Here is a 19,730-nt window from a genome sequence, read left to right as displayed (position 1 = left end):
GTGTTGGTCACCCCACTGTGCTATGTACCTAAGTATATATAATGAGTATTTTAGCACTCAGGACTTAACCTGAGTATGCTAGTACTTAGATTCGGTATTTTAATACTTACTACTGATACAAGTACTTTGGATTTAATTCTCCTGATCATCCTAGGAAGGAGGACTTGATATTATTGCTATTTTTAGGTGAGGAACATAAGGGACAGAGGCAATAAATGGATTTGTTCAAGACTGCAGAACTAGTAAGTGGCAGAGCAGAGGGTCCAACCAAGCTAGTGCACAGCCACTATGTAATGCTTTTACGGGGCTTCAGTAATACAGGAGTTTTCTTAGGTTATACTCTGGACAGAGTATAAAGGAGATTTGAAGAGTCAGATAATAAACAGTAGGGGCATATGTCATGGGGCAGCTGGAGGTCCAAGGGAGGGTACACGGTCAGAGCAAATGACGGAGCTCGTACCAAAAACCTTGGTCGAGAGTCTCCTGGATACAAGGCTGGCCCAGCAGTAGGGCATCTGGATTATTGTAACATGACAAGATCCTTCTACTCTTTGTAAATGGATTTCAAGATTTCTATTGTACCAGTTCCCATGTGAAGGAGGGGTTATAGCACCTGGAGGTCTGTGAATCCCCCTCTAAATGCTCTTATAATTTTGCAGGTGTAAGTATCTGTCTGGGGAGCAACCATCAACTGATTAAAGGGACCAATGGTCCAGGGGGACGGGGAAGGGCTGCTGTGCCCTACCTCCAGTGGCAGGTTCCACGCTATGTACACATGGGACTTGTAATCATCCATCCAGACCTCGGCAACCCGGAGAGCATTCCTCTTGGTGTAGAAGCCAATGTTGCTGTTGTAGGGCTTCTTCTTCCGCTCGATGTGGGCCACTCGTGAGCAAGGCAGGACCTCCATGCTGCCCCCGCAGAGCCACACCTGAAGGCACAAGGACTGTATCAGACCAACAGAGAAACTCCTAGAGGCCAGTGTCCCTCCCCAAGGCCCAAAGGCAATATGGTCAGGAAACCTAGCATGAGCATGAATGAGAAATACATTTTACTGTATTTCAGGGCAGGTCTGTTACTGCACTGTAGACTAACCTAACCTAACCAAAATGTGTCAAAAAAAAGGCTTGGGGGTGTTTTTAATAGATATAATAGTTTAGAATATTTTAATATCCTAAGTTTACTAGTTTACTAGAGCTGTGGGTAACAGAGGCCCCTAAACCTAAGATGCCCCCTGGTGATGCATGGGTTTTCTTAAGTTCTCAGTAGTGAACAATTGGCACCTGTGGAGGTTTTCTTTCCCACTTGGCTAAAGCTAAGCCTTGCAGCCCTAGATGGAAAATTCAAACTGGAAAACAAACCATCTTTATTCACATCAGCACAAAGTGTACAAGGGTGTACTTATGCACTGTTAATATGTGTTATTTCAGAGTCCTAAGAGCACAGATGTCCAGCCTCCTGGAAGCATTTGCCCCAGTGTTATCATGTAAAGACATCACTTGTGATTGCTGGAATATTCAGGTGGAAGGCTACAATGGCAGTTGCCTTTGAGGGATGCAAAAGCCCAGGGAAGTGACACTTGCCATTCTCTGAATGGGCATGGCAGGCATCCAGGCTCAAAAGGCCCTGCTTGCAGTGGGGGAAAGCTGAACTAACCAACTTCCCTCAGTCCCAGGCAGGAGAAACAAAGCATTTCTGACTGTCAGGAAGGACTCATTTGTGGAAATAAACTTGCTGGTCCTGGTGGGGAGAGAAGACACAAAGAGGTTTCAGGGACCTGTGTTGCTGTCCTGCCACAAGGATCCTGTCCATAATGAGAGTGCACTGGTGAGCTGACCCAGTCAGCACAGACAATGCTGCATGTTCCACCCTGGAATACTTCAAGCCACTCTACCTTTAGTCTCCCAGACCACCCCCAACCCCAGGATGCTGGGACCCTCTTGCAAGTTTGCATACCACCACTGGGTCTTTACTGATTGAATTTGGTGGCAAAATCCAGAAGTGTGTTATCTTCTGTTTCTATTTCTACACCATAGGGGGGAATGATACAGAAGGAAATTTCTCCCCATAGCCATGCATCCTCACTTTCAAGGAAGAGACTGGGAGCTAAGAGACTGGTAGACAATGGGAGGTCCAGAGTAGTTTGATTTGGGACTTATTAGGTACCACCATGGGTTGGCATGGCCACTGCTGACAGTGGAAGGAAGCCAAGTCAGGGAGGCATATATGGCTAAAGGCCTATGCGGAATAGAGGTAAAGGATCTTGCAGGGCAAAACACAGTGGCTGAATTTCCAAGGGTGGGCAATATTCAAAGATATAGAGTTGCACAGGTATGAGCATTGAATAGTTTCAAGATTCAGGGAATGAATGGAAAGACAGTTCATGGATTCAAGGACCTAATATTATTAAGATGGCAATATTTCCCAAATTGATTTAAAGACCCAACACAATCCCCATCAGAACCCCAGATGGCGTCTTTGCAGAAATTAACAATCTGATTCTAAAATTCATGTGGAAATATAAAAGACTAAAACAAAAACAAAAACAAAAACAAAAACCCACAAACCTTGAAAAGAACAAAGCTGGAGGACTTCCACTTCTGACTTCAAAATGTACCACAAAGCCAATATAATCAAGACAGTGTGATGCAGGTATAAGGACAGACAACAGGCTAGAGTTGAGGGTCTAGAACTCACACATTAAACTCTCACATTTATAACTGACTGACTTTCAACAAGGGTACCAAGACAACTCAATGGGGGGAAATAGTCTTTTCAACAAATTGTGCCAGACAACATGCCAGTGAATGAATTCGGATTATCACCTCACAACATGTACAAAAGTTACATGGTTGCCTAGGGCGGGGGGCGAGGCGGTGTTGAGGTGCTGCCAGTGGGCATGGGGTTTCCTTTTAGAGTGATAATAATGTTCTAACACTGATTGAAGTGATTGCTGAATGATCTTTGAATATACTAAAAACCTTTGGGCTGTACACTTTTTATTTATTTATTTTTTAAAACTTTTATTATTTTTTTTTAATTTTTATTTATTTATGATAGTCACACACACAGAGAGAGAGAGAGGCAGAGACACAGGCAGAGGGAAAAGCAGGCTCCGTGCACCAGGAGCCGGATGTGGGACTCGATCCCGGGTCTCCGGGATCGCGCCCTGGGCCAAAGGCAGGCGCCAAACCGCTGCGCCACCCAGGGATCCCCTGAGCTGTACACTTTAAATGAGTGAGTCATGATATGTGGTTATCTCAACAAACTGTGATAAAAATAAATGGGTAGATAAATAAATAAATAATTCAACAGAGAGATGGGGAGGGATACATTCCAGTTTGAAGAGCTAAGGAGAGTGATGCAAGCCACAGCAGAATTCTATGAAGACCAGTTCCTGAGCAGGGATCACAAGTGCAATGCAGGTGTATGAAGGGCCTCAGCAGAAAACAGAAACCCAGTTACAAGAATGGAAATGCCAGGTGGGAAGGGAACCCACAGGCAAGCTGACTTGCTGCCAGTCTTCTGTAAGCTGTCCAGATCAAGGTCTGGATAGACCACGGTCAGGATTGTCCAAATTGTCCCAGATTGCCCCTGGGGGTGCGATGAGGCTCACAAGGGATGTCAAATGCCCTTCCTTGCTGTGAGTGGGCTGAGAAAATTGAGGGGCCAGGTCAGATCTCAAGCCTCTTAAACAAGAGTAGGAGATGGTGTGCCAGGCTGGGAGGCAAGGACAGCATGTCTGCCCTGTGTGGCAGGGTCACTGGCTTCCTGCCCTGGGCTCTGCTATGTGGATACCAGTTGGCACACTCAGTGGGCACTAACTCAGAGCCACTTAACCTTTCCTGTATGGTCAGGGGAGAGGCAAGGAGCTCTCAGGCTATTTAGTGTCTTGATGGTACAGCCCTCTGCTGGACCCAGCAAACTTAGAGTGAATCACCAGGTTTGGGCACTGGTCTGGATACCTGTAGCATCATCACAGACCCCTTCTGCTTGGAACACACTCCTGTTATCATCCTGTGCCTGTGTGGCCTTGGTTGACACCTCAGCCTGTCATCTCCAGTGACTCAGGCTGGATTCAGGGTCATAATCATGAGCAACCAGCAGCATCACATCTTGAATGACACAGAAAATGATGTCACTGAAACACTCAAGCTGCAAACTAGTCTGGAAGAGGTGATTCAAAGTGAAAGAAAGAGAGAGAGAGAGAGAAGGAAGGAAGGAGGGAAGGAGGAAAGGAAGGAAGGAAGGAAGGAAGGAAGGAAGGAAGGAAGGAAGGAAGGAAGGAAGGAAAGAAGGAAGAGGAGGACATGTAAATACTCAGTGAGTGTGGGAGGCAAACTGAGCCCAATCCCTTGGGCCCTGAGGGAGAGCCCCAGTCCTGGAGCAGGTCCTGGGAGCTCCCCTCTGCTCTATCCTTCCCCCATCTTCTACTTCTGCTGACACCTCCCCCCCACCCCCACACACAGAGGTGAGTGTCTTCACTCGGCCTGCTCCAGAACCTAGAACCAACCAAATCCTTACTACCAAGCACCAAACACAAAGTTCCTCATGAAATCCTCACAGATGAGGAAAACTGAGAACTCAAGAGGTTGATTAAGTTGTTTACAATCCACAGTCAGTAAGTGGGTGAGCCAGAACCACAACCTAAGCACATGCCACACAAGGCCGGCCCTTAGTTGGTAAGCACTGGAGCTCTGACCCCCCCCAAGCAGGGAGCTCCAGTGGTCACGGGTCCTCCAGAATTTCCTCAGCCATAGCTTGTGCCTCTGACTTGCACCGTAGCCAGGGTGAGTGGGGTGGACATGGTGTATATACAAGGCCCGGGGAGCTCAGTGGATCCCAAGTGGTACCAATGATACCCTCAAGGTTAGGGGTGTCATTGTTAAGGGAGTCAAGGTTAGCCTCCTGCCACACAAAGCCATCTGATGGTGTGGCACTGCAAGGGGAACTGGAAGGAGCCAGTGAGTTGAGTTTCTCAAGTCTCAGGAGGCTCTGCTCCAGGTTGGCAGGAGTGGTCACAGCAGAGCTTGTGGGCTGGCCCTAAGTATTGGTAAGTCAGTGTGGAGTCTGTCCATGGCCACTGAGTGTAGATGGTAGAAGCGAAGCCATATAAGAGAGTAAACCGAATACCTTAGAAAAAAACCAACCACAGGTGAACTAAGGCAGCTGCCGAGGGCTATTCCAGAAGACTGGTATTCACCTCGCCTCCTAGTCTACCTGAGAGGTATGCAAGCAAAAGGGCAGCTCCTTAAACAGGGAGTGATCTAGTTTATCCTGCCAGACATAAGCAAGAGCTGCATGTGTCCCACGTACAGCTGATTCCAGGGAGAACTACTACTACTGTTTATCAGCCTAAATGGCAAGGCCCTACAGAGACTGGAAGAAATGATACCAAAGGGAAATGAACAAGAAGGTGGGGATGAAAGACTACTTCGTACATCTCTGATGCCAAGAAAGAAAAAGAGAGGGAACTGCCACCCTGGAACAGTGCTCCAGGCTTGGAGCTCCTCCCTGGCGGGGGGCGGGGGGAGGGCAGTAGGCCTTCCTGATGGGCTGAAATGGGCCAGGAAAACAGCACATTCCAAGCTATGGGAGCAGTCCCAGGGGTTGCAGAGAAGCCATGGCACAGCTCTTGGTGACTGTCGGGAAGTGGGGAGGCAGCCACCAGAAGGTGTGGTGACTCCAGGAACGGTATTAATTCATTGATTCATCCAGGAAATTCCACACAGAGCCTACTTTCTAGCATGAGAATGACATGGGAAGCGTCAACAGGCAAGTCACTCGTTCTCACGAAGCTGATGATCTTACAAGGGAAACACATTAAATACTCACAGGTAGATGCACGCATGCTCAGAAATGGAGCTAATTCCTATGAAGGAAAGCAACACAGTGCTGGAAAAACTAGCGTTCAAGCAAGGGATGTGGACCGTAGGCTCAGAGAAAGTATTTCTGATGTGGGGCAGGTACGGTGAGAGTGGACGAGAGCCTAAGTGCAGGGGCAGCCAGCACAGATGCAGTGGCCTTGCGTACAGGGAGCCTGGGGGGCGAGCTGTGTTCAAGGTGGCTGCAACGATCCCCCCTCCACACTCCTTTCTAATGTGGCTTTTTTTGCTCCTCCCACCAAAGGATGGGATCTATCCTCTTGGATCTGGGCTAGGGTTGGACTTGCACTGATGAGTAGAATGCACTAGAAGCGATGTTTTGCCAGGCCTTAGGAGAGTTTCCAGTTTTCACTTTCTCCCTACTGGGATCCTGAGTCTGCCACCGTGAAGAAGCTGTGGACGAAGGGCCATGGGGTGAAGGGGGTCTGGCCTGGCCTCTCTCACACGCCTTGGGCCTCAACTGGATTGGACACCTCCAGCCAAGCCACTGACAAGCCACCTCTGTGTGAAGGAGCCCACTAGTGCGGTGAAGAGCAGAAGAACCACCTAGCTGACCCCAGCCCAAACTGCCAGACTCCAGAATCATGAGCGGAGTCATTTTTCTTACGAGCCGCCGAATGGGAGCACACACAAACAACTGACGTAAGTGGAATATTCAGGGAACTGAAGGAACAGCCATGTGGCTGTCTCTCAGAGCAGGAGTGGAAGGGAGGAGGAGAGCCTGAAATGAAGCTGGGTGGGCAGGCAGGACTCACACCAGCAGGCCCTGCAGACCACATCGAGGAAACTGATCTTCATTCCCAATGAGAAGCCACTGAAAACGAATTTGAAAAAGTCACTCTTTAAGCAGCAAGGAGAGGGGAAACAGGAAGCAGGAGGGTCTAATGGTCATCCCAGGGAGAAATGCTGGTGGCTTTGGCTAGGGCACTGGAGTAGAAAAACAGAGGTTGACAGATTAGAGCTTTTTAAGGGCAAAATCCTGAACAATGGATTGGATGTGGCAAAGACAGAAGGACTAAGAATGACTCCTAGGTTTTCCTGCTTGTGCAGCTGGACATAGAGTGGTAGCATCACACCCTGGGCCGCAAAGCCTGCCCACGGCTTCCCGGGCCTCCGGAGGCCAAAGAGCATCACAAGACACATCCTTTCTGCTTTGGACAGTGATGCCCTAGAAGAAGAGGGACATGATGTGATGTCAGTGGGTACGAATGATTTCTGATTTCTCCACCATTGTTCCAGTGTGAGAGAGTCTTCAAGGGCACGCTGGCTTAATTCCATCTTTTGATGTACTTCATTCATTCAACTCATGATGTTTCATAAATATTCCAATATCTCATTAGAGTCTTAAAGACCATAGAAAGTATGTCATCAGGCTAGGCAAAAAGTTGGTATTTTCCAGAATTTCGGCTGGATCTCAGCCTGTCTCCTGGTCGCCCTGAATGTCCTCTGTACTTTCCAGAGCCTCAAGTCTTCCCTTCAAGGGCAAGATGAGAAACTGACCCACATCGCTGGTTCCCAAACCTGGCTGTGCCTCCAAATCGTCAATGGGGTACTTTAAAATTACAAATGCCTGGACCCCACCCCAGACCTATGAGTCACATTCTCCATCCAGTTACCACTGAGTGTTTAAAAACATGGGTAGCCAGGTTTGGGAACTATAGGCTTAAAGTCATTTAATATCTATTCTGAGTCTATGGTTTTATGACTGAGGCCAGGAGAAGTTAGGATGTGCCTGGCCAAAGCTCAGACCACCGAGTAGTGGTTCCAGGGATGTTCGGAAGAGGTGAGGGAATCTAATGTTCCAGATACTGCCTGGACCATGCTCTCCCCAGTGCTTCATCACCAAGGAGCTGGTCGGTAAGGGGGAAAGCAAGAGAGCCAGAAGTCACCATCTTGGCAGAGGTGGGGAGCTGTGGAGGAGGCCAGGAGTTAAAGCCAACATGGTTGGTTCCTTTATATCATCTCTTGTAGGCAGAGGCCTCTAAACAGTTTTGATATACATTCTCATCTGGAAAAAAAAACAGTTGAAGCCCATCTTCTAATAGGTTTATTTTACCCATTTTAAATTATATGTATGTGTTCTTGTACGAATAAATTTTTACAGATGATAAGTGTATAGAGAGAGACATTTGAAATTCTAGAGAAATGGAAGTGCTAATATATTCCTCTTGGACCCAGGTGGCTTAACTTGTAGGTCTGGCTTTGGAAACCATTACAAGAATTCAAATATTCAAGGTCTAGCCTTATTCTGCCATTTTTAAAGGCCAGCTTTTGCTCAAAAGCAGCAGAAAGTTTTGTTCAGGAATAAGTAGGTCTGTAGCCAAAGTAATCTAGTGACAGTTTTCAGCTGTGTCACTAGAGTGTGAACAGTGAGTGCCATGATAACATGAAAGCCACTTTTCCCGAGATGCTCCAGGCACCATCTGCGGTCAGCTGTCTCTGAAAAGTGCCTTAGATGCCCACAGCTTCTGTACCTCCCTCTACCCTCACACCTCAGTCATTCAGAGTGAACAAGAAGCTGCAGGATCAGGAAGGAAATCCAGGTGCCATCCTCAGCACTCTGCTCCCTAGGCACTAGTCAATCCATCACCAAGTCCTGCAGATGATGTCTTTTTTAAAATTTAAAATCAATTTAACTAACATGTAGTGTATTATTATTTTCAGAGGTAGAATTTAGTGATTCATCAGTTGCATCTAACATCCAGTGCTCATTACATCACATACCCTCCTTAATGCCCATCACCCAGTGACCCCATCCCCTCTTCCCCTCCCCTCCCTTCCCGTAATCCTCAGTTTGTTTCCTAGAGTAAGAGTCTCTTATGGTTTCAAATGATGCCTCTTAACTATGGCTCAATTGCAGTCATTTCTCTGCATACCCATCATGACCACCAGGCTACCACCTCCTCCACCATTACTCCAAGCTCCTACCACCTGGACCACAGCACCCACCTCCCCATGGCTCCATCCATGTGGCCTCCACTTAGAAGCCAGAGTGCCGAGATCCGAGCATGTCATTCCCCTGAACACTGTGTGGGCTCCCACTGGGTCTCAGAATAAGATCCAGGATCTTAAAATGGCTTCTGAGGCCTTGTAGGCCACCATCATCTCTGCAGCTCCTCCTGGTGACCCCTCTCTCTCTTCTCCCAGCTTTGGAGTCTTTGCTATGTCCCTGCCTGGGACACTGCTTCCTCCTCTGTCTAGTTACCTCCTTCTGCAACTTCAGCTTACCTCAACCAATGCCTCCTGAAGGAAGTCCCCATCAAGTCAGGGCCAACCTGTTGTATGCTTTTGTAGCACTTGGACACCCTTGTGTAAGCACAACTTACTGCAGTTGTGATTTTGTGAGCGTGCCCCTAAGCACGGTGTGTATGAGTATTACTTGTTCTTTTCTTTATTGGGCTATTAGCTCGATGGGGACAAGACCCAAGTCATCCTGTGTCCCCACTGCCCAGCACTGGGTCTAGCACATCAGTAAGCATTTGACAAATTCCTGTTTGATGGCTGAATGAACATGTGAATGCATTAATGAGTGCCATGGGGACGAGGGCGCATGTGTGGAACAAGACTGGAGAGAGGACAAGAGGGATGGAGGTAGGAACGAAATGAAGAAAAAAATGGAAATAGTCTAGAGATATGACATGATAGGCACAGAAAGGAAAATCAGATAGGACTTGACACCAGGAAGCTCTGAGTCTCCCCAAGTTCTCTGCCCACAAACCCAAAACCACCCTTGTGCTTCTGGGACTGCTGTTCCTTGGCACCCTGGCTCATTATGCAAATCTACCCTACAGTGGTCATGACCAGTCCAGCTGGGACCCAGCTAGGAGGCATCCTCTAGCACAAGCTGACAGATACCAAGGAGGAATCAACCATTTTATTCTCTAGCAAGGAAAGGCCACAGGCTACATTTCTCCCACACTTTGGGCACACTCACTCTACTCCCCCAAACCTCAGTTTTCTCATCTATAAATGAGGGGAAGGCTATCTCTAAGGCTCCTTTCAGCTCTGGTGTTCAGAGTCTATGATTCCCTACAGCACAGACCACAGTCCCAGGCTGCAGGGCCAGGGACATGACCAGTGGAGGATCCATGCTTCCTTAGGCTACCCACCCCAGGTCTCATTTTTTTGAGGAATAATTTTGAGTCCCCCAACTAATGAATTCAGGCATGTTATCTAGACTACTGGTTTATCTCTGAATTAAATCTATAGGGTGCCTTGGGGTTCCCATGTGCACCTTCTATCACAGGCAGCCTCCAGGTATGCACCAAAACTGTTTTCTCCTTATGAACCAATCACCACCCCCTGTGCCACTTACTGAACAAATTTCTTGAATGGCATTTTCTTGTCTTGGCATAGAGTGTAAAATCGACATCACCAGGTCTCAAATCTAAACTAAGGCTAAGGGATCCTTGGGTGGCGCCGCGGTTTAGCACCTGCCTTTGGCCCGGGGTGTGATCCTGGAGACCCGGGATCGAATCCCACGTTGCGCTCCCGGTGCATGGAGCCTGCTTCTCCCTCTGTCTATGTCTCTGCCTCTCTCTCTCTCTCTCTCTCTGTGACTATCATAAATAAATAAAAATTAAAAAAAATTAAAAACTAAGGCTAAGTGTGTCAATCCTTCTAATTTGTCTCAAACTTATTTCTGGTGAGCAACCATCACCATCTTTTATTCTCTTATCAGTTGTATAGTTGACTTTCACTTGAAGGCCATTTTTTTATACTTCACAAAACAAGTACTATCACTTCCTAAGATGTTAAGATGAGTAGAAAGTAAGATGGCTGCTGGTCTTCCTCACTCATTGTGGGGCAGCTCAACACCCTAGTCTTTTCTCCTGTGAGGACACACAGGTCAAGAGGACCCATGGTGATGTGTGAGTGAGTCTTTGATGTCGCTCACATAGTCAAAACTGAGCATGTTGTACCATCAAATATCAGTTTCTTGTGTTTGGGGGACTATTCCTGATCAATAAAAGTTAATTAATTAAGAAAGAAATTAAGAGAAATTAATTAATTTTGTCCTGAATCCTCACCCAGCCCAGACCAAGGCCAGTGTCCTGTCCAGGTCCTGACCATGTGACCCAGTGGGCCTGCCTAGTATCCTTGGGGTGGGAAATGAGTAGGAGTGTTGAGGGCAAAGGCAAGCTGTCAGGGGGCATCCATGGGCTTCTTTGAGGATGAACTACAGAGAGCAGAAGGGGGTCAAAGTCACTACTAGATGATTATCAGCAAGATCCAAGTCTGAAAGAGACTAGGAGATGCTGTAGAATGCCCAGCAAACAGTCCAGCAGAACATGGAAGGGGTGCAAAACAGGGAATGAGTTAACTCACAGGACACAGGCCAGGGCATCACATCAGATCTTGGTGAAGAGGGAATCTTAGTAGGCCGAGGTTTTTGTTTTTTGCTTTTTTGTTTTCCTTAATATATAGTAGTTCTATTGAGATACAACCCACATACTATATAATTCACCTGTTTAAAGTGTAAAAATTCATTGGTTTTAGTATGTTCAGAGTTACGCAACCATCATCGCAATCAATTTTAGGACATTTTCACCACCCAACTAGAAATCCCATACTCATGACCAGTCAGCCCCCTCATCACTACAATCACTAATCTACTTTCTGTCAAATAGGATTTGCCTACTCTGGATATATCATATAAGCAGAATTACACAATATATGGCCCATTGTACTTGACGTCTTTCACTTAGCATAAGTGACACTTAGCATAACATCTTCAAGGTTTATCCACATTGAAACATGCATTTGTACACCATTGCTTTTTATACCTGGACACTGATCTACATTTTTTTTATACATTCATTCATTGATGGACATTTGGGCTGTGTCCATTTTGGCTGTTATGAATAATGTTGCTATGAACCTCCATGTACAGGTGTTTATATGAACATGGATATATTTTCATTTCTCTTGGGTATGTATCTGGGAGCGAAACCGCTGAGTCATATGGTCACTCAATGTTTAGTCTCTCAAAGTCCTGCTAAATCTTTTCCAAAGTGGCTGTGTCATTTTATATTCCCACCAGCAATGTAATGAGGGTCCTAATTTCTCCACATTCTCACTAACCCTTGTTAATGTCCATCTTTTTGATTACAGCCATTCTAGTGGGTGTGTAGTAGCATCTTGTTTTGGTTGTGATTTGCATTTCTCTGATGGCTAATGATGTTGAGCATCTTTTCATGGGCTTATTGGCCATTTGTATATCTTCTTTGGAGAAATGTCTATTCAGATCCTTTGCTCAGTTTTTAATTGGGTTGTTTGTCTTTTCATTATTAGCAGGGGTTGTATGAAGAAAATGAAGTTGGCTTCCAGTATCATTTCTCTCCCTCTCCTCACTCTTCATCATCCAAAGGCTCCAGTGTTCAGGGCCTTTTAAATCATTCCTTCCCTGGGCTGTGTGTAGAGCTGGCATGGAGATGGCCACAAACTACAGAAAAATGAACTGTGCAGCAGAGGCCAATATTCTTGTTCTACCTCCTCCAAAGTCCAGCTGAATGGTGTTAATCAAGTCACTTTCCTCTTTCCTCCCAGGCTAAAGCTTCCTCACCTATAAGATGGAGTCCTACTACCAACATGCCTACATCATAGAGCTGTTATGGGGGCCACTTGAGGTTGTAGGTGTAAAAATGTAGGGACACCACAGAGGCTTCCAGCCTTTCAATGGGACACCAGTGATGTGGTTCCTGGGCTTGGACTCAGGTTTCAGACTGCATGCTTCCAGCCCTGGTTCCACTGCTTGTTAGTTGACCTTAGGCAACTTAGCCCTTCTGTGTTCCAATGCTCCCTCCACCAAGTGATGGATAATATCTCCAAATTGTCATGATGTTTAAATGAGATGGGCTATATATCAAGTGCTTAGAGCAGTGGTGGCCCCAAGTTCTCAATACATGTTTTTTTGGGCCATCACAGTTATCATTACTCCAATGATAATGATAACATTACTCACCACCTGAGAAGAGGATGGGCTGGATTGAGTTTCCAGAAGGTTTTTCTGATTGGGCACTGAATATATTGACAGGACTGGCATGCTGATGAGCTGTGCTGGCTTGTCCACCCTAACAGTCTCTCCAAAATGTCCAGGCCTGTGTCCCAAGTGTGTGTGGGGGTTGTGCCCTTCATTGTTCTTGCCAACACTCTCCCTCAAATACATGTCTTTTGGTATCCCTATCCTCCCCTTCTTGCTCAAGCCCCAGGAATGGCACTGTAGGAGACCAGAATATGTTACCCTGAAATATGCCTCTTGGCCATAAAGATTATTTTGAGCTGATTATCTTGAGAAACAGCAGACACAGAAGCTCTGAAAACAGAGCAGAAGTTCCCCTTTTGTAAGGGAAAATTATGCTTATAAAAAAAAATCTCTATTTGCAAGGGTGCCTTCCTCCCCCTGCTCTGTACCAGGAAGAGAAGGGTGACTCCAAACCAAAAGACACTCATCCATGGAGACAGCACTGACTTAAATCTGAACAACAAACCTCACGCTTGCTTATAGTACTTTTACTGGTCCCCTTCCAACAACTGGTCTCCTCCACATCAGTCTTCCTTTGTTTTAGCAGAAGATGGTATTCAAGCTCAAGTTCTAAGCCACCTCTTGGAGTTTACCCATCCCTGAGTTTCTCCCAGGTATACATGAGATGTTAATAGATGTCTGTTTGTTTTTGTCCTGCTAATCTGTCTTTTCATACAGGGCCCTAGTTAAGAACCTAGAAGAGTTGAAGGGAAGATTTTTTTTTTCTCCTCTACACCAACCTTATCCACAGGATCTGTGTCTGCTCCAAAGGTGACCAACCATTGGCCACCTCTCTAGCCTGGTCTGTCCATCCTGGTCTGTCAGCCAAAGAGGCAAGCCAACCAAGGTAGCTCTGCAGCTCCCAGACCACCCAGGAGCCATGCAATATCCTTCTCTGATACCCTACAGGATGCTGCTGTTCACAAGTTACATTTGGCTTTTCTCTAAAGTTTTTTTTTTTTTTTTTAAGATTTTATTTATTTATTTGACAGAGACAGTGAGCAAGAGAGAGAGAGAGGGAGGGGGAAAAGCACACTCCTCACTGATCATGGAGCCCAACTTGGGGCTCAATCCTGAGACTCCGGGATCATGGCCTGTTCGAAAGCCAGATGCTCAATCAATAGAGCCACCCAGGGACCCCGCATTTGGCTTTTCCCTAGATGAGAATGACAAATATAAGAATTCTAATGGGAGAATTTTAAGGGAGTTGATGGTCCAGGAAGGGGTATGGGAAATAAAACTCCGCTCTGATCTATCTTCGGTAAAATTTCTCCCCAACTCAGAGGCACATACACATGAAGTTAACAGGAGATTTCACTGACATCTCTTAGGAGGGAAGAAAACATAATTTTGTCTCTATTCTGTCATGTAAACTTGGAATATAAGAGGAAAAAAAAAACTTACCCTTTAAAAAAAAGGTGGCATGAGAGGAGTCAAAGAGCCTAGAATTCTATAGACACTCTGATGTGTTCCTGTGGTTTGTGACCAGCACCTTGAGATTCTAGATTATAAAGTATTCTGGGCCCACACAAGCTCTTGCAGTCCCTACGGCCATCTCCCAAGGAGAAGTGGACTTAACGGACCTTTAGCTTCAGGGCCTTCATTAGCATGGGCTCCTCTCATGGCCTGACCTATGTATTTGACCCCACAGAGCCTGGAGGTCGTGTACTGGGGACCTCTTCCACCTCTCCCTTAGGAACTGAAGCCCTAGCACTTTGGAGCTAGTCTTTCAGAGGGCTCCTTCCCATGGACACAAATTCTTCCTTGTATCAGCCTGAAGTCACTTTGCAAGCCATTAAGCCCATTTACATTGTTAAAATCTATGCTTGAGGAATGTTCAACACAAATTATGTAAATAACTTCATTTGGTAATCCAAGTGCAGGCAAGTTTTAGCCTTTTGTCTGCTGGTAAAATCTGTTCAAAACAACACAGGTTTCTAACTAAGAAATTTCTTACTCCCATCCTACCAGTGTTTTCTGGGGTCTACCTGGTAACCCATTTCCCAAAGCACAGGCTCATCGTCTTGAGAATCAGGACTCCCAGAGGTGCCCCTGCTCCTCCATGTTCCCCTCTGCCATCCTGGAGACAGTGAGCTGGCTTTTCATGGCTGAAATGTCTGTTCTATCCTCCTAAGTTGAACAGACATGTAATGGCTTTCCTCCTAAAGTCCTTTAACAAAAATTCAATTTCAATCTTCTGCTTTATTTATTACCATTTCTCAGAAATAGGATTTACAAATATGGACCTCAAGACATATCTCAATTTAAGCACCACAGTGGCAAGAACCTCTAAATACCTGGATTCTATTGCCAGTGGATGCAAGTCATTTCTCTTAATACAAGATGAGAAATTAAAATGAAGCTTGGTAAAATGACATGTGGTTCAGAGGAGGAAAGAAATGCATACCTACTAGAAGCAGCTTGATTTATTGAGCATGGAAGGTGTTGGGAGGGCTTTCTCCTTTTCTTTTAATTTTTGTGGTTGTTGCTTATGTGTTTGAAAGAATAATATTGGTGGAGGGGACAAGTAAGATCAGGTCTATGCCTTTACCAGTTTAAAATTTAGCTCAGCCTCGCTACCCAGCTTAATAGTATGTTACTGTCAGAGAGGACTCAGGGGTCTGTGTCAGGAAAAATGCCCAAGGCAACTTCAGTGATGCACTTTTAGGTCATCCTGCCCATGTCCTGCCCCAACTTCTTTGCCTTCCCCTCCTTCTCTACCACTTAGGATTTCCCCGTGTGGGCTTTCCCTCCTTCCTGTTTCTCTCCTCCCATTTCTGCTCTGTTCACAGACTTCCTCCTATGGACGGTCCCTCCTTTTGCAAGAGCAGCTCCAACTAAGTAGGTATTAAGCATTTATCCCTCTATTCCCAGCCTGATGCTTTCAACTTGTAATAATTTACCTTCTTTGGTCATTCAATTCAATACCATCTACATGTTTACTAAGACCAGAGCTCAGAGCTAAATGCTACCAGGGATCTAAAGATAATTTAGATGTACATCTAATGCACAGTCTTTGCTCTTTTCTCAGAGCTTAAAATTAGAATTCTAGGAAAGTGTTGAAGATTGCTTTAGAACCTTGGTGTGGAAGTAGCCAGAAGGGGGGTGGGGTGCGAACTCTACATTAATTCCCCTCTCTGTACATCCATGTTCTACTATCATTTAGCCTGCAATTTTGTCTAGGATAAAAGAGGAGCTGGTAAGGTGCAATTAGAGGTAAACTATGCTTCTCCATAGGAGGAGAATGAATTATATTCAATTGTGTCTTTAATATCAAGAGTGTTTAACCAGAGCTTTGAGATCAAGTACAGTGATCTGGAAGGAGATTGAAATGTCCACATGCTTTGGAGAGCATCCTATAATGATGGTTCAAAAGGTCCTTGAAGGGTATCATTGCTCTTTCTAGAGCTCCTTCACTGAAACCAACCAACCAAAGGCTAAATGAAAGCCCTTGCCAATTACCACTCCCAGAAATCTATAGAAGGAGACAGTGTGTTCAGGGTTGCCTACCATTTGGGATCAGGATAAGGAAGAGGTCAGGACTGTCCAACCCACCATACCTTCACTAGATGCAACAGCCCATCTACCCATTAGCTGTCATATGATAAGGACCTCCCATTTATTATAACGTAGTCAGGAGGGGTATGTGCTATTGGAGGGATAGGTAGGAAATAATGACCCAATGACCTCAGGGGGAGCAAGGGTCACTGATGCTGCGGCAGGGGACACACCTCACCACTGTAGCACCATGAGTCCCTCTGTGAGCATGTGGCTTTTGCCCAAGGCACAAATCTGTGATTGGATGTGGGCTCTGTGGTGGCTGGCCCTGCCCTGCCTGGCTGGACAGACTCTTGTCCTCCTTGTCCTCCCTCAGCTGGTCAGGCCTGAGCATTTACTGGGGTGCACCTGCTATAGAGTGGTGTCTGGTGTTCACAGAGGCATGGAGAGTAAGGACAGCCACTTAGGAGGAACTCAGATGAGCCCTGAGTGCCATCAGAAGTCCATGGTGACCCGAGGTTGGTGCTCCTGAGACCATGATCACAGACACCTCCTGGAAGGTGCAGATAGGGCAGTGCTGGGGCTGTGAGGCTGTGGGGTCCCAGGGCCTGGCAGGAGGCCAGCTTGCTGTCAACAGGATGAAAGAAGCCATCACTGACATTCTTCCTCTCCATTTCCCATAGGAGCAGGATGAATGGGGCCTGTTCAACTTCCAACCTGTCTCTCCATCCTTGTCACCATTTACAAATAGCAGCTGTGGGTGTTCCTAGAGGGAGGGCATCCCAAACACCTTGACCTTACTGGTAGGGGTTTGTGAAGAAGTGTAGTCTGGGCATAGGAAGGTGTCTATCCTCTCTGCTTCTCCTGCAGTCAAGATGAGGAGTACAACCAACTTCCCTCCCCTGTGAACTGGGAGCCATATTAATAAATGAACACACACTCAAGTTCCCAGGCTTGGCAAAGAAAAAGAGAGAGATACAACTGTAAATTAAATTTAAACGGAAAATGAATCCACCTCCCACTCCACTTGGAAGATAAAGACATTGAGTCCCTTACAGGCAGCCAATTAGTTAGTGAGAGGCTCCTGGCTGAGGCTGCTGGTGTTCTGAGAGCAGCCCTGGTCCTGCCTTCCTGAGCTGGGTCACCCACTGCCTCCTCCAAGGCTGGAGGCTCGTCAGAGTCCTTCCATAGATTCCATATAAGTCTTTTCTTTTTGCATAAACTGCTAGGAGCAACAAATCATTTTTAAAATGCTGGACTAAGGGGATCCCTGGGTGGCTCAGTGGTTCGGCGCCTGCCTTTGGCCCGGGGCGTGATCCTGGAGTCCCAGGATTGAGTCCCGCGTTGGGCTCCGGGTGTGGAGCCTGCTTCTCCCTCTGCCTGTCTCTCTCTCTCTCTCTCTCTCTCTGTGTGTCTTTCAAGAATAAATAAATAAAATCTTTAAAAAAAATAAAATGAAATGTTGGACTAACAAGTGGGTTAGAAGTCTCAGATGTCAGGGAAAGTGAGGTTTCGGAAGCTGATGATGAGCTGTGAGTCAGGAAAGGATGGAGCCTTGGGCCCCAGTAACTCACGGACAAAACGGCTGACCCAGTCGTTACTGATAATCAGTGGGAATGTGGGGAGTGGCCTTAGAGATGAGAAAGCTGCCAGCACAGTAGAGTCTGAAGACCAGAAATTACACATCTTCACACCATCCAGTGCTCTTGGGTATGTTGGGCAATTTATAGCCGAGGAAAGATAAACATGGATCTGGTTCATTTGGGTCTCGGCACAAAGTGAAACCCAATGATTAGATGCTCAGTGCTCCTGGGCCTGTAGCCTGGTGGCTTGCAGCTTGATGAGTTACAACATTGACAGATCACACAATCTTTCCAATTTTTCTATGGAAATGTTCGGACCTGGAACAGGAATGAATCCCAACAACTGGAGGGGACTCTCATGTACTGAGAAATTGATGGATCTCATTCCTCTTTACTCAATCCAACTTCTACTGTGGTCCCTGGCAAGAGCAGGGAGTCATGCAATGCTCTGCTTGAACCCATAACCATCCTCTGACCAACCTCACCCAAACATGACATCACCCAGGGGAAAGACGTGCACCACCCCGACCAGTGTCTGCTCTGGTGCCCGCCCACACTCGGAGACCAAGCAACAAGGGCACCACCATCTCCTGGGCATGCACATGTCTGTCTAGACTCCCCCGAAGCTTGGTGTGCTAGGTTCTTACCAGTGTGTGTGAGCCTGGGGAGGCATGTCACCCAAAGCCTGACATAATTGCTCCTCCCTCTCTCCCACTGCACAGGGGAGCTTGAAGTCACCTGCTGAAGGTACAAGAGCCACATGTGAGCCAAGGTCCCCAAGCAATGAGGCTCGCCAGGAAGGCTACCTGCTGACCCTGAAATCTCAAGGAAGCCGCTGAGATTTGGAGGTTTGCTTTGTTTCAGGGGCCAAAGTTACTTGCTCCAGATACTCCCTATCCCCTATTTTGACTTGTAAGTGTGTAGAATTTTAAAATGTATACAGGAATCCCATGCTTTGAATGGATTAGATGTCCTGAAGCTGGCAGCCTTATAGAGGGCCTTTCCAATCTGGTAATTTTATGTTTCTCTCCCAGAAAACAATCTATTCCTCAGCTTTCGAGGATGCTGGATATTGTACATGGATATTGAAAATGTCACTGATTCGCCCTCTTCCATTCTACTCTCTGTTCTGCTTGGGGCCAGTTTCACATTCTGGAAATTGCTAGAATAATAGCCAGCAGGGCCGCTGATAAAGGGAAAGGTGCTTTTAAATTTTTAAACAGTTCTTTCTGGTGCTGCTTTGTTCTTGCTCTCCTAACACTGTGTCCGGCATATCTGCTAGGCCCGGGGTCTATTTGAACAATTCTAAAATGTCATCTCCTACCTGCTGACTTCTGCTGCTGCAAGCCACGAGCAGCCCGGCTCCCACAGAGCCTGGGAGGTGGAATGTGTGTGCGCACTACCCATTCACAGAAGGCTCGGTCACAAAGAAAGGCGACCTGACTCAAATATGTCTATCCACCCTCTGGCTCGGAGAAAACACAGGGCTGACGTATTCTCTTGAATGCACATCCCCTCCCACTTTTTCCTTTTGTAAAAATGTGGGGTGGGGGGTGAGGTTGGGTTTTGATACTTTTTAGATAGAGTGCCACTGAATAGCACTGATCCCGAAACCTTAAAGAGACATCAGCTCAGGTGTCCTTAGAGGCCACCCCAGCCCTTTGTCCTGGAGAATTTGAAGCTTGACCCATCCCACAATTGAAGCTCTTCATGTCTGACATTCCCAACTGATGCCATGGG

At 46.5% G+C, this 19,730-nt stretch overlaps 1 protein-coding gene across 3 annotated transcripts in view; it reads right to left on the bottom strand.

Moving 5' to 3' along the window:
• Positions 1–19,730, bottom strand: part of GALNT17 (polypeptide N-acetylgalactosaminyltransferase 17) — a 431,006-nt gene that overhangs the window by 35,641 nt on the left and 375,635 nt on the right. For all 3 annotated transcript variants that reach the window (XM_077908312.1, XM_077908313.1, XM_077908315.1), the window contains one exon: positions 746–931. In XM_077908312.1, coding sequence (XP_077764438.1) covers positions 746–931 — 186 coding nt within the window. The remainder of the gene's footprint in view (positions 1–745; positions 932–19,730) is intronic.

The sequence above is a fragment of the Canis aureus genome, chromosome 8 (assembly GCF_053574225.1).
Source record: "Canis aureus isolate CA01 chromosome 8, VMU_Caureus_v.1.0, whole genome shotgun sequence".
NCBI classification, from domain to species: Eukaryota; Metazoa; Chordata; class Mammalia; order Carnivora; family Canidae; genus Canis; species Canis aureus.
Note: the sequence above shows the minus strand (reverse complement) of the source record. Positions and strands in the feature narration are given on the sequence as shown.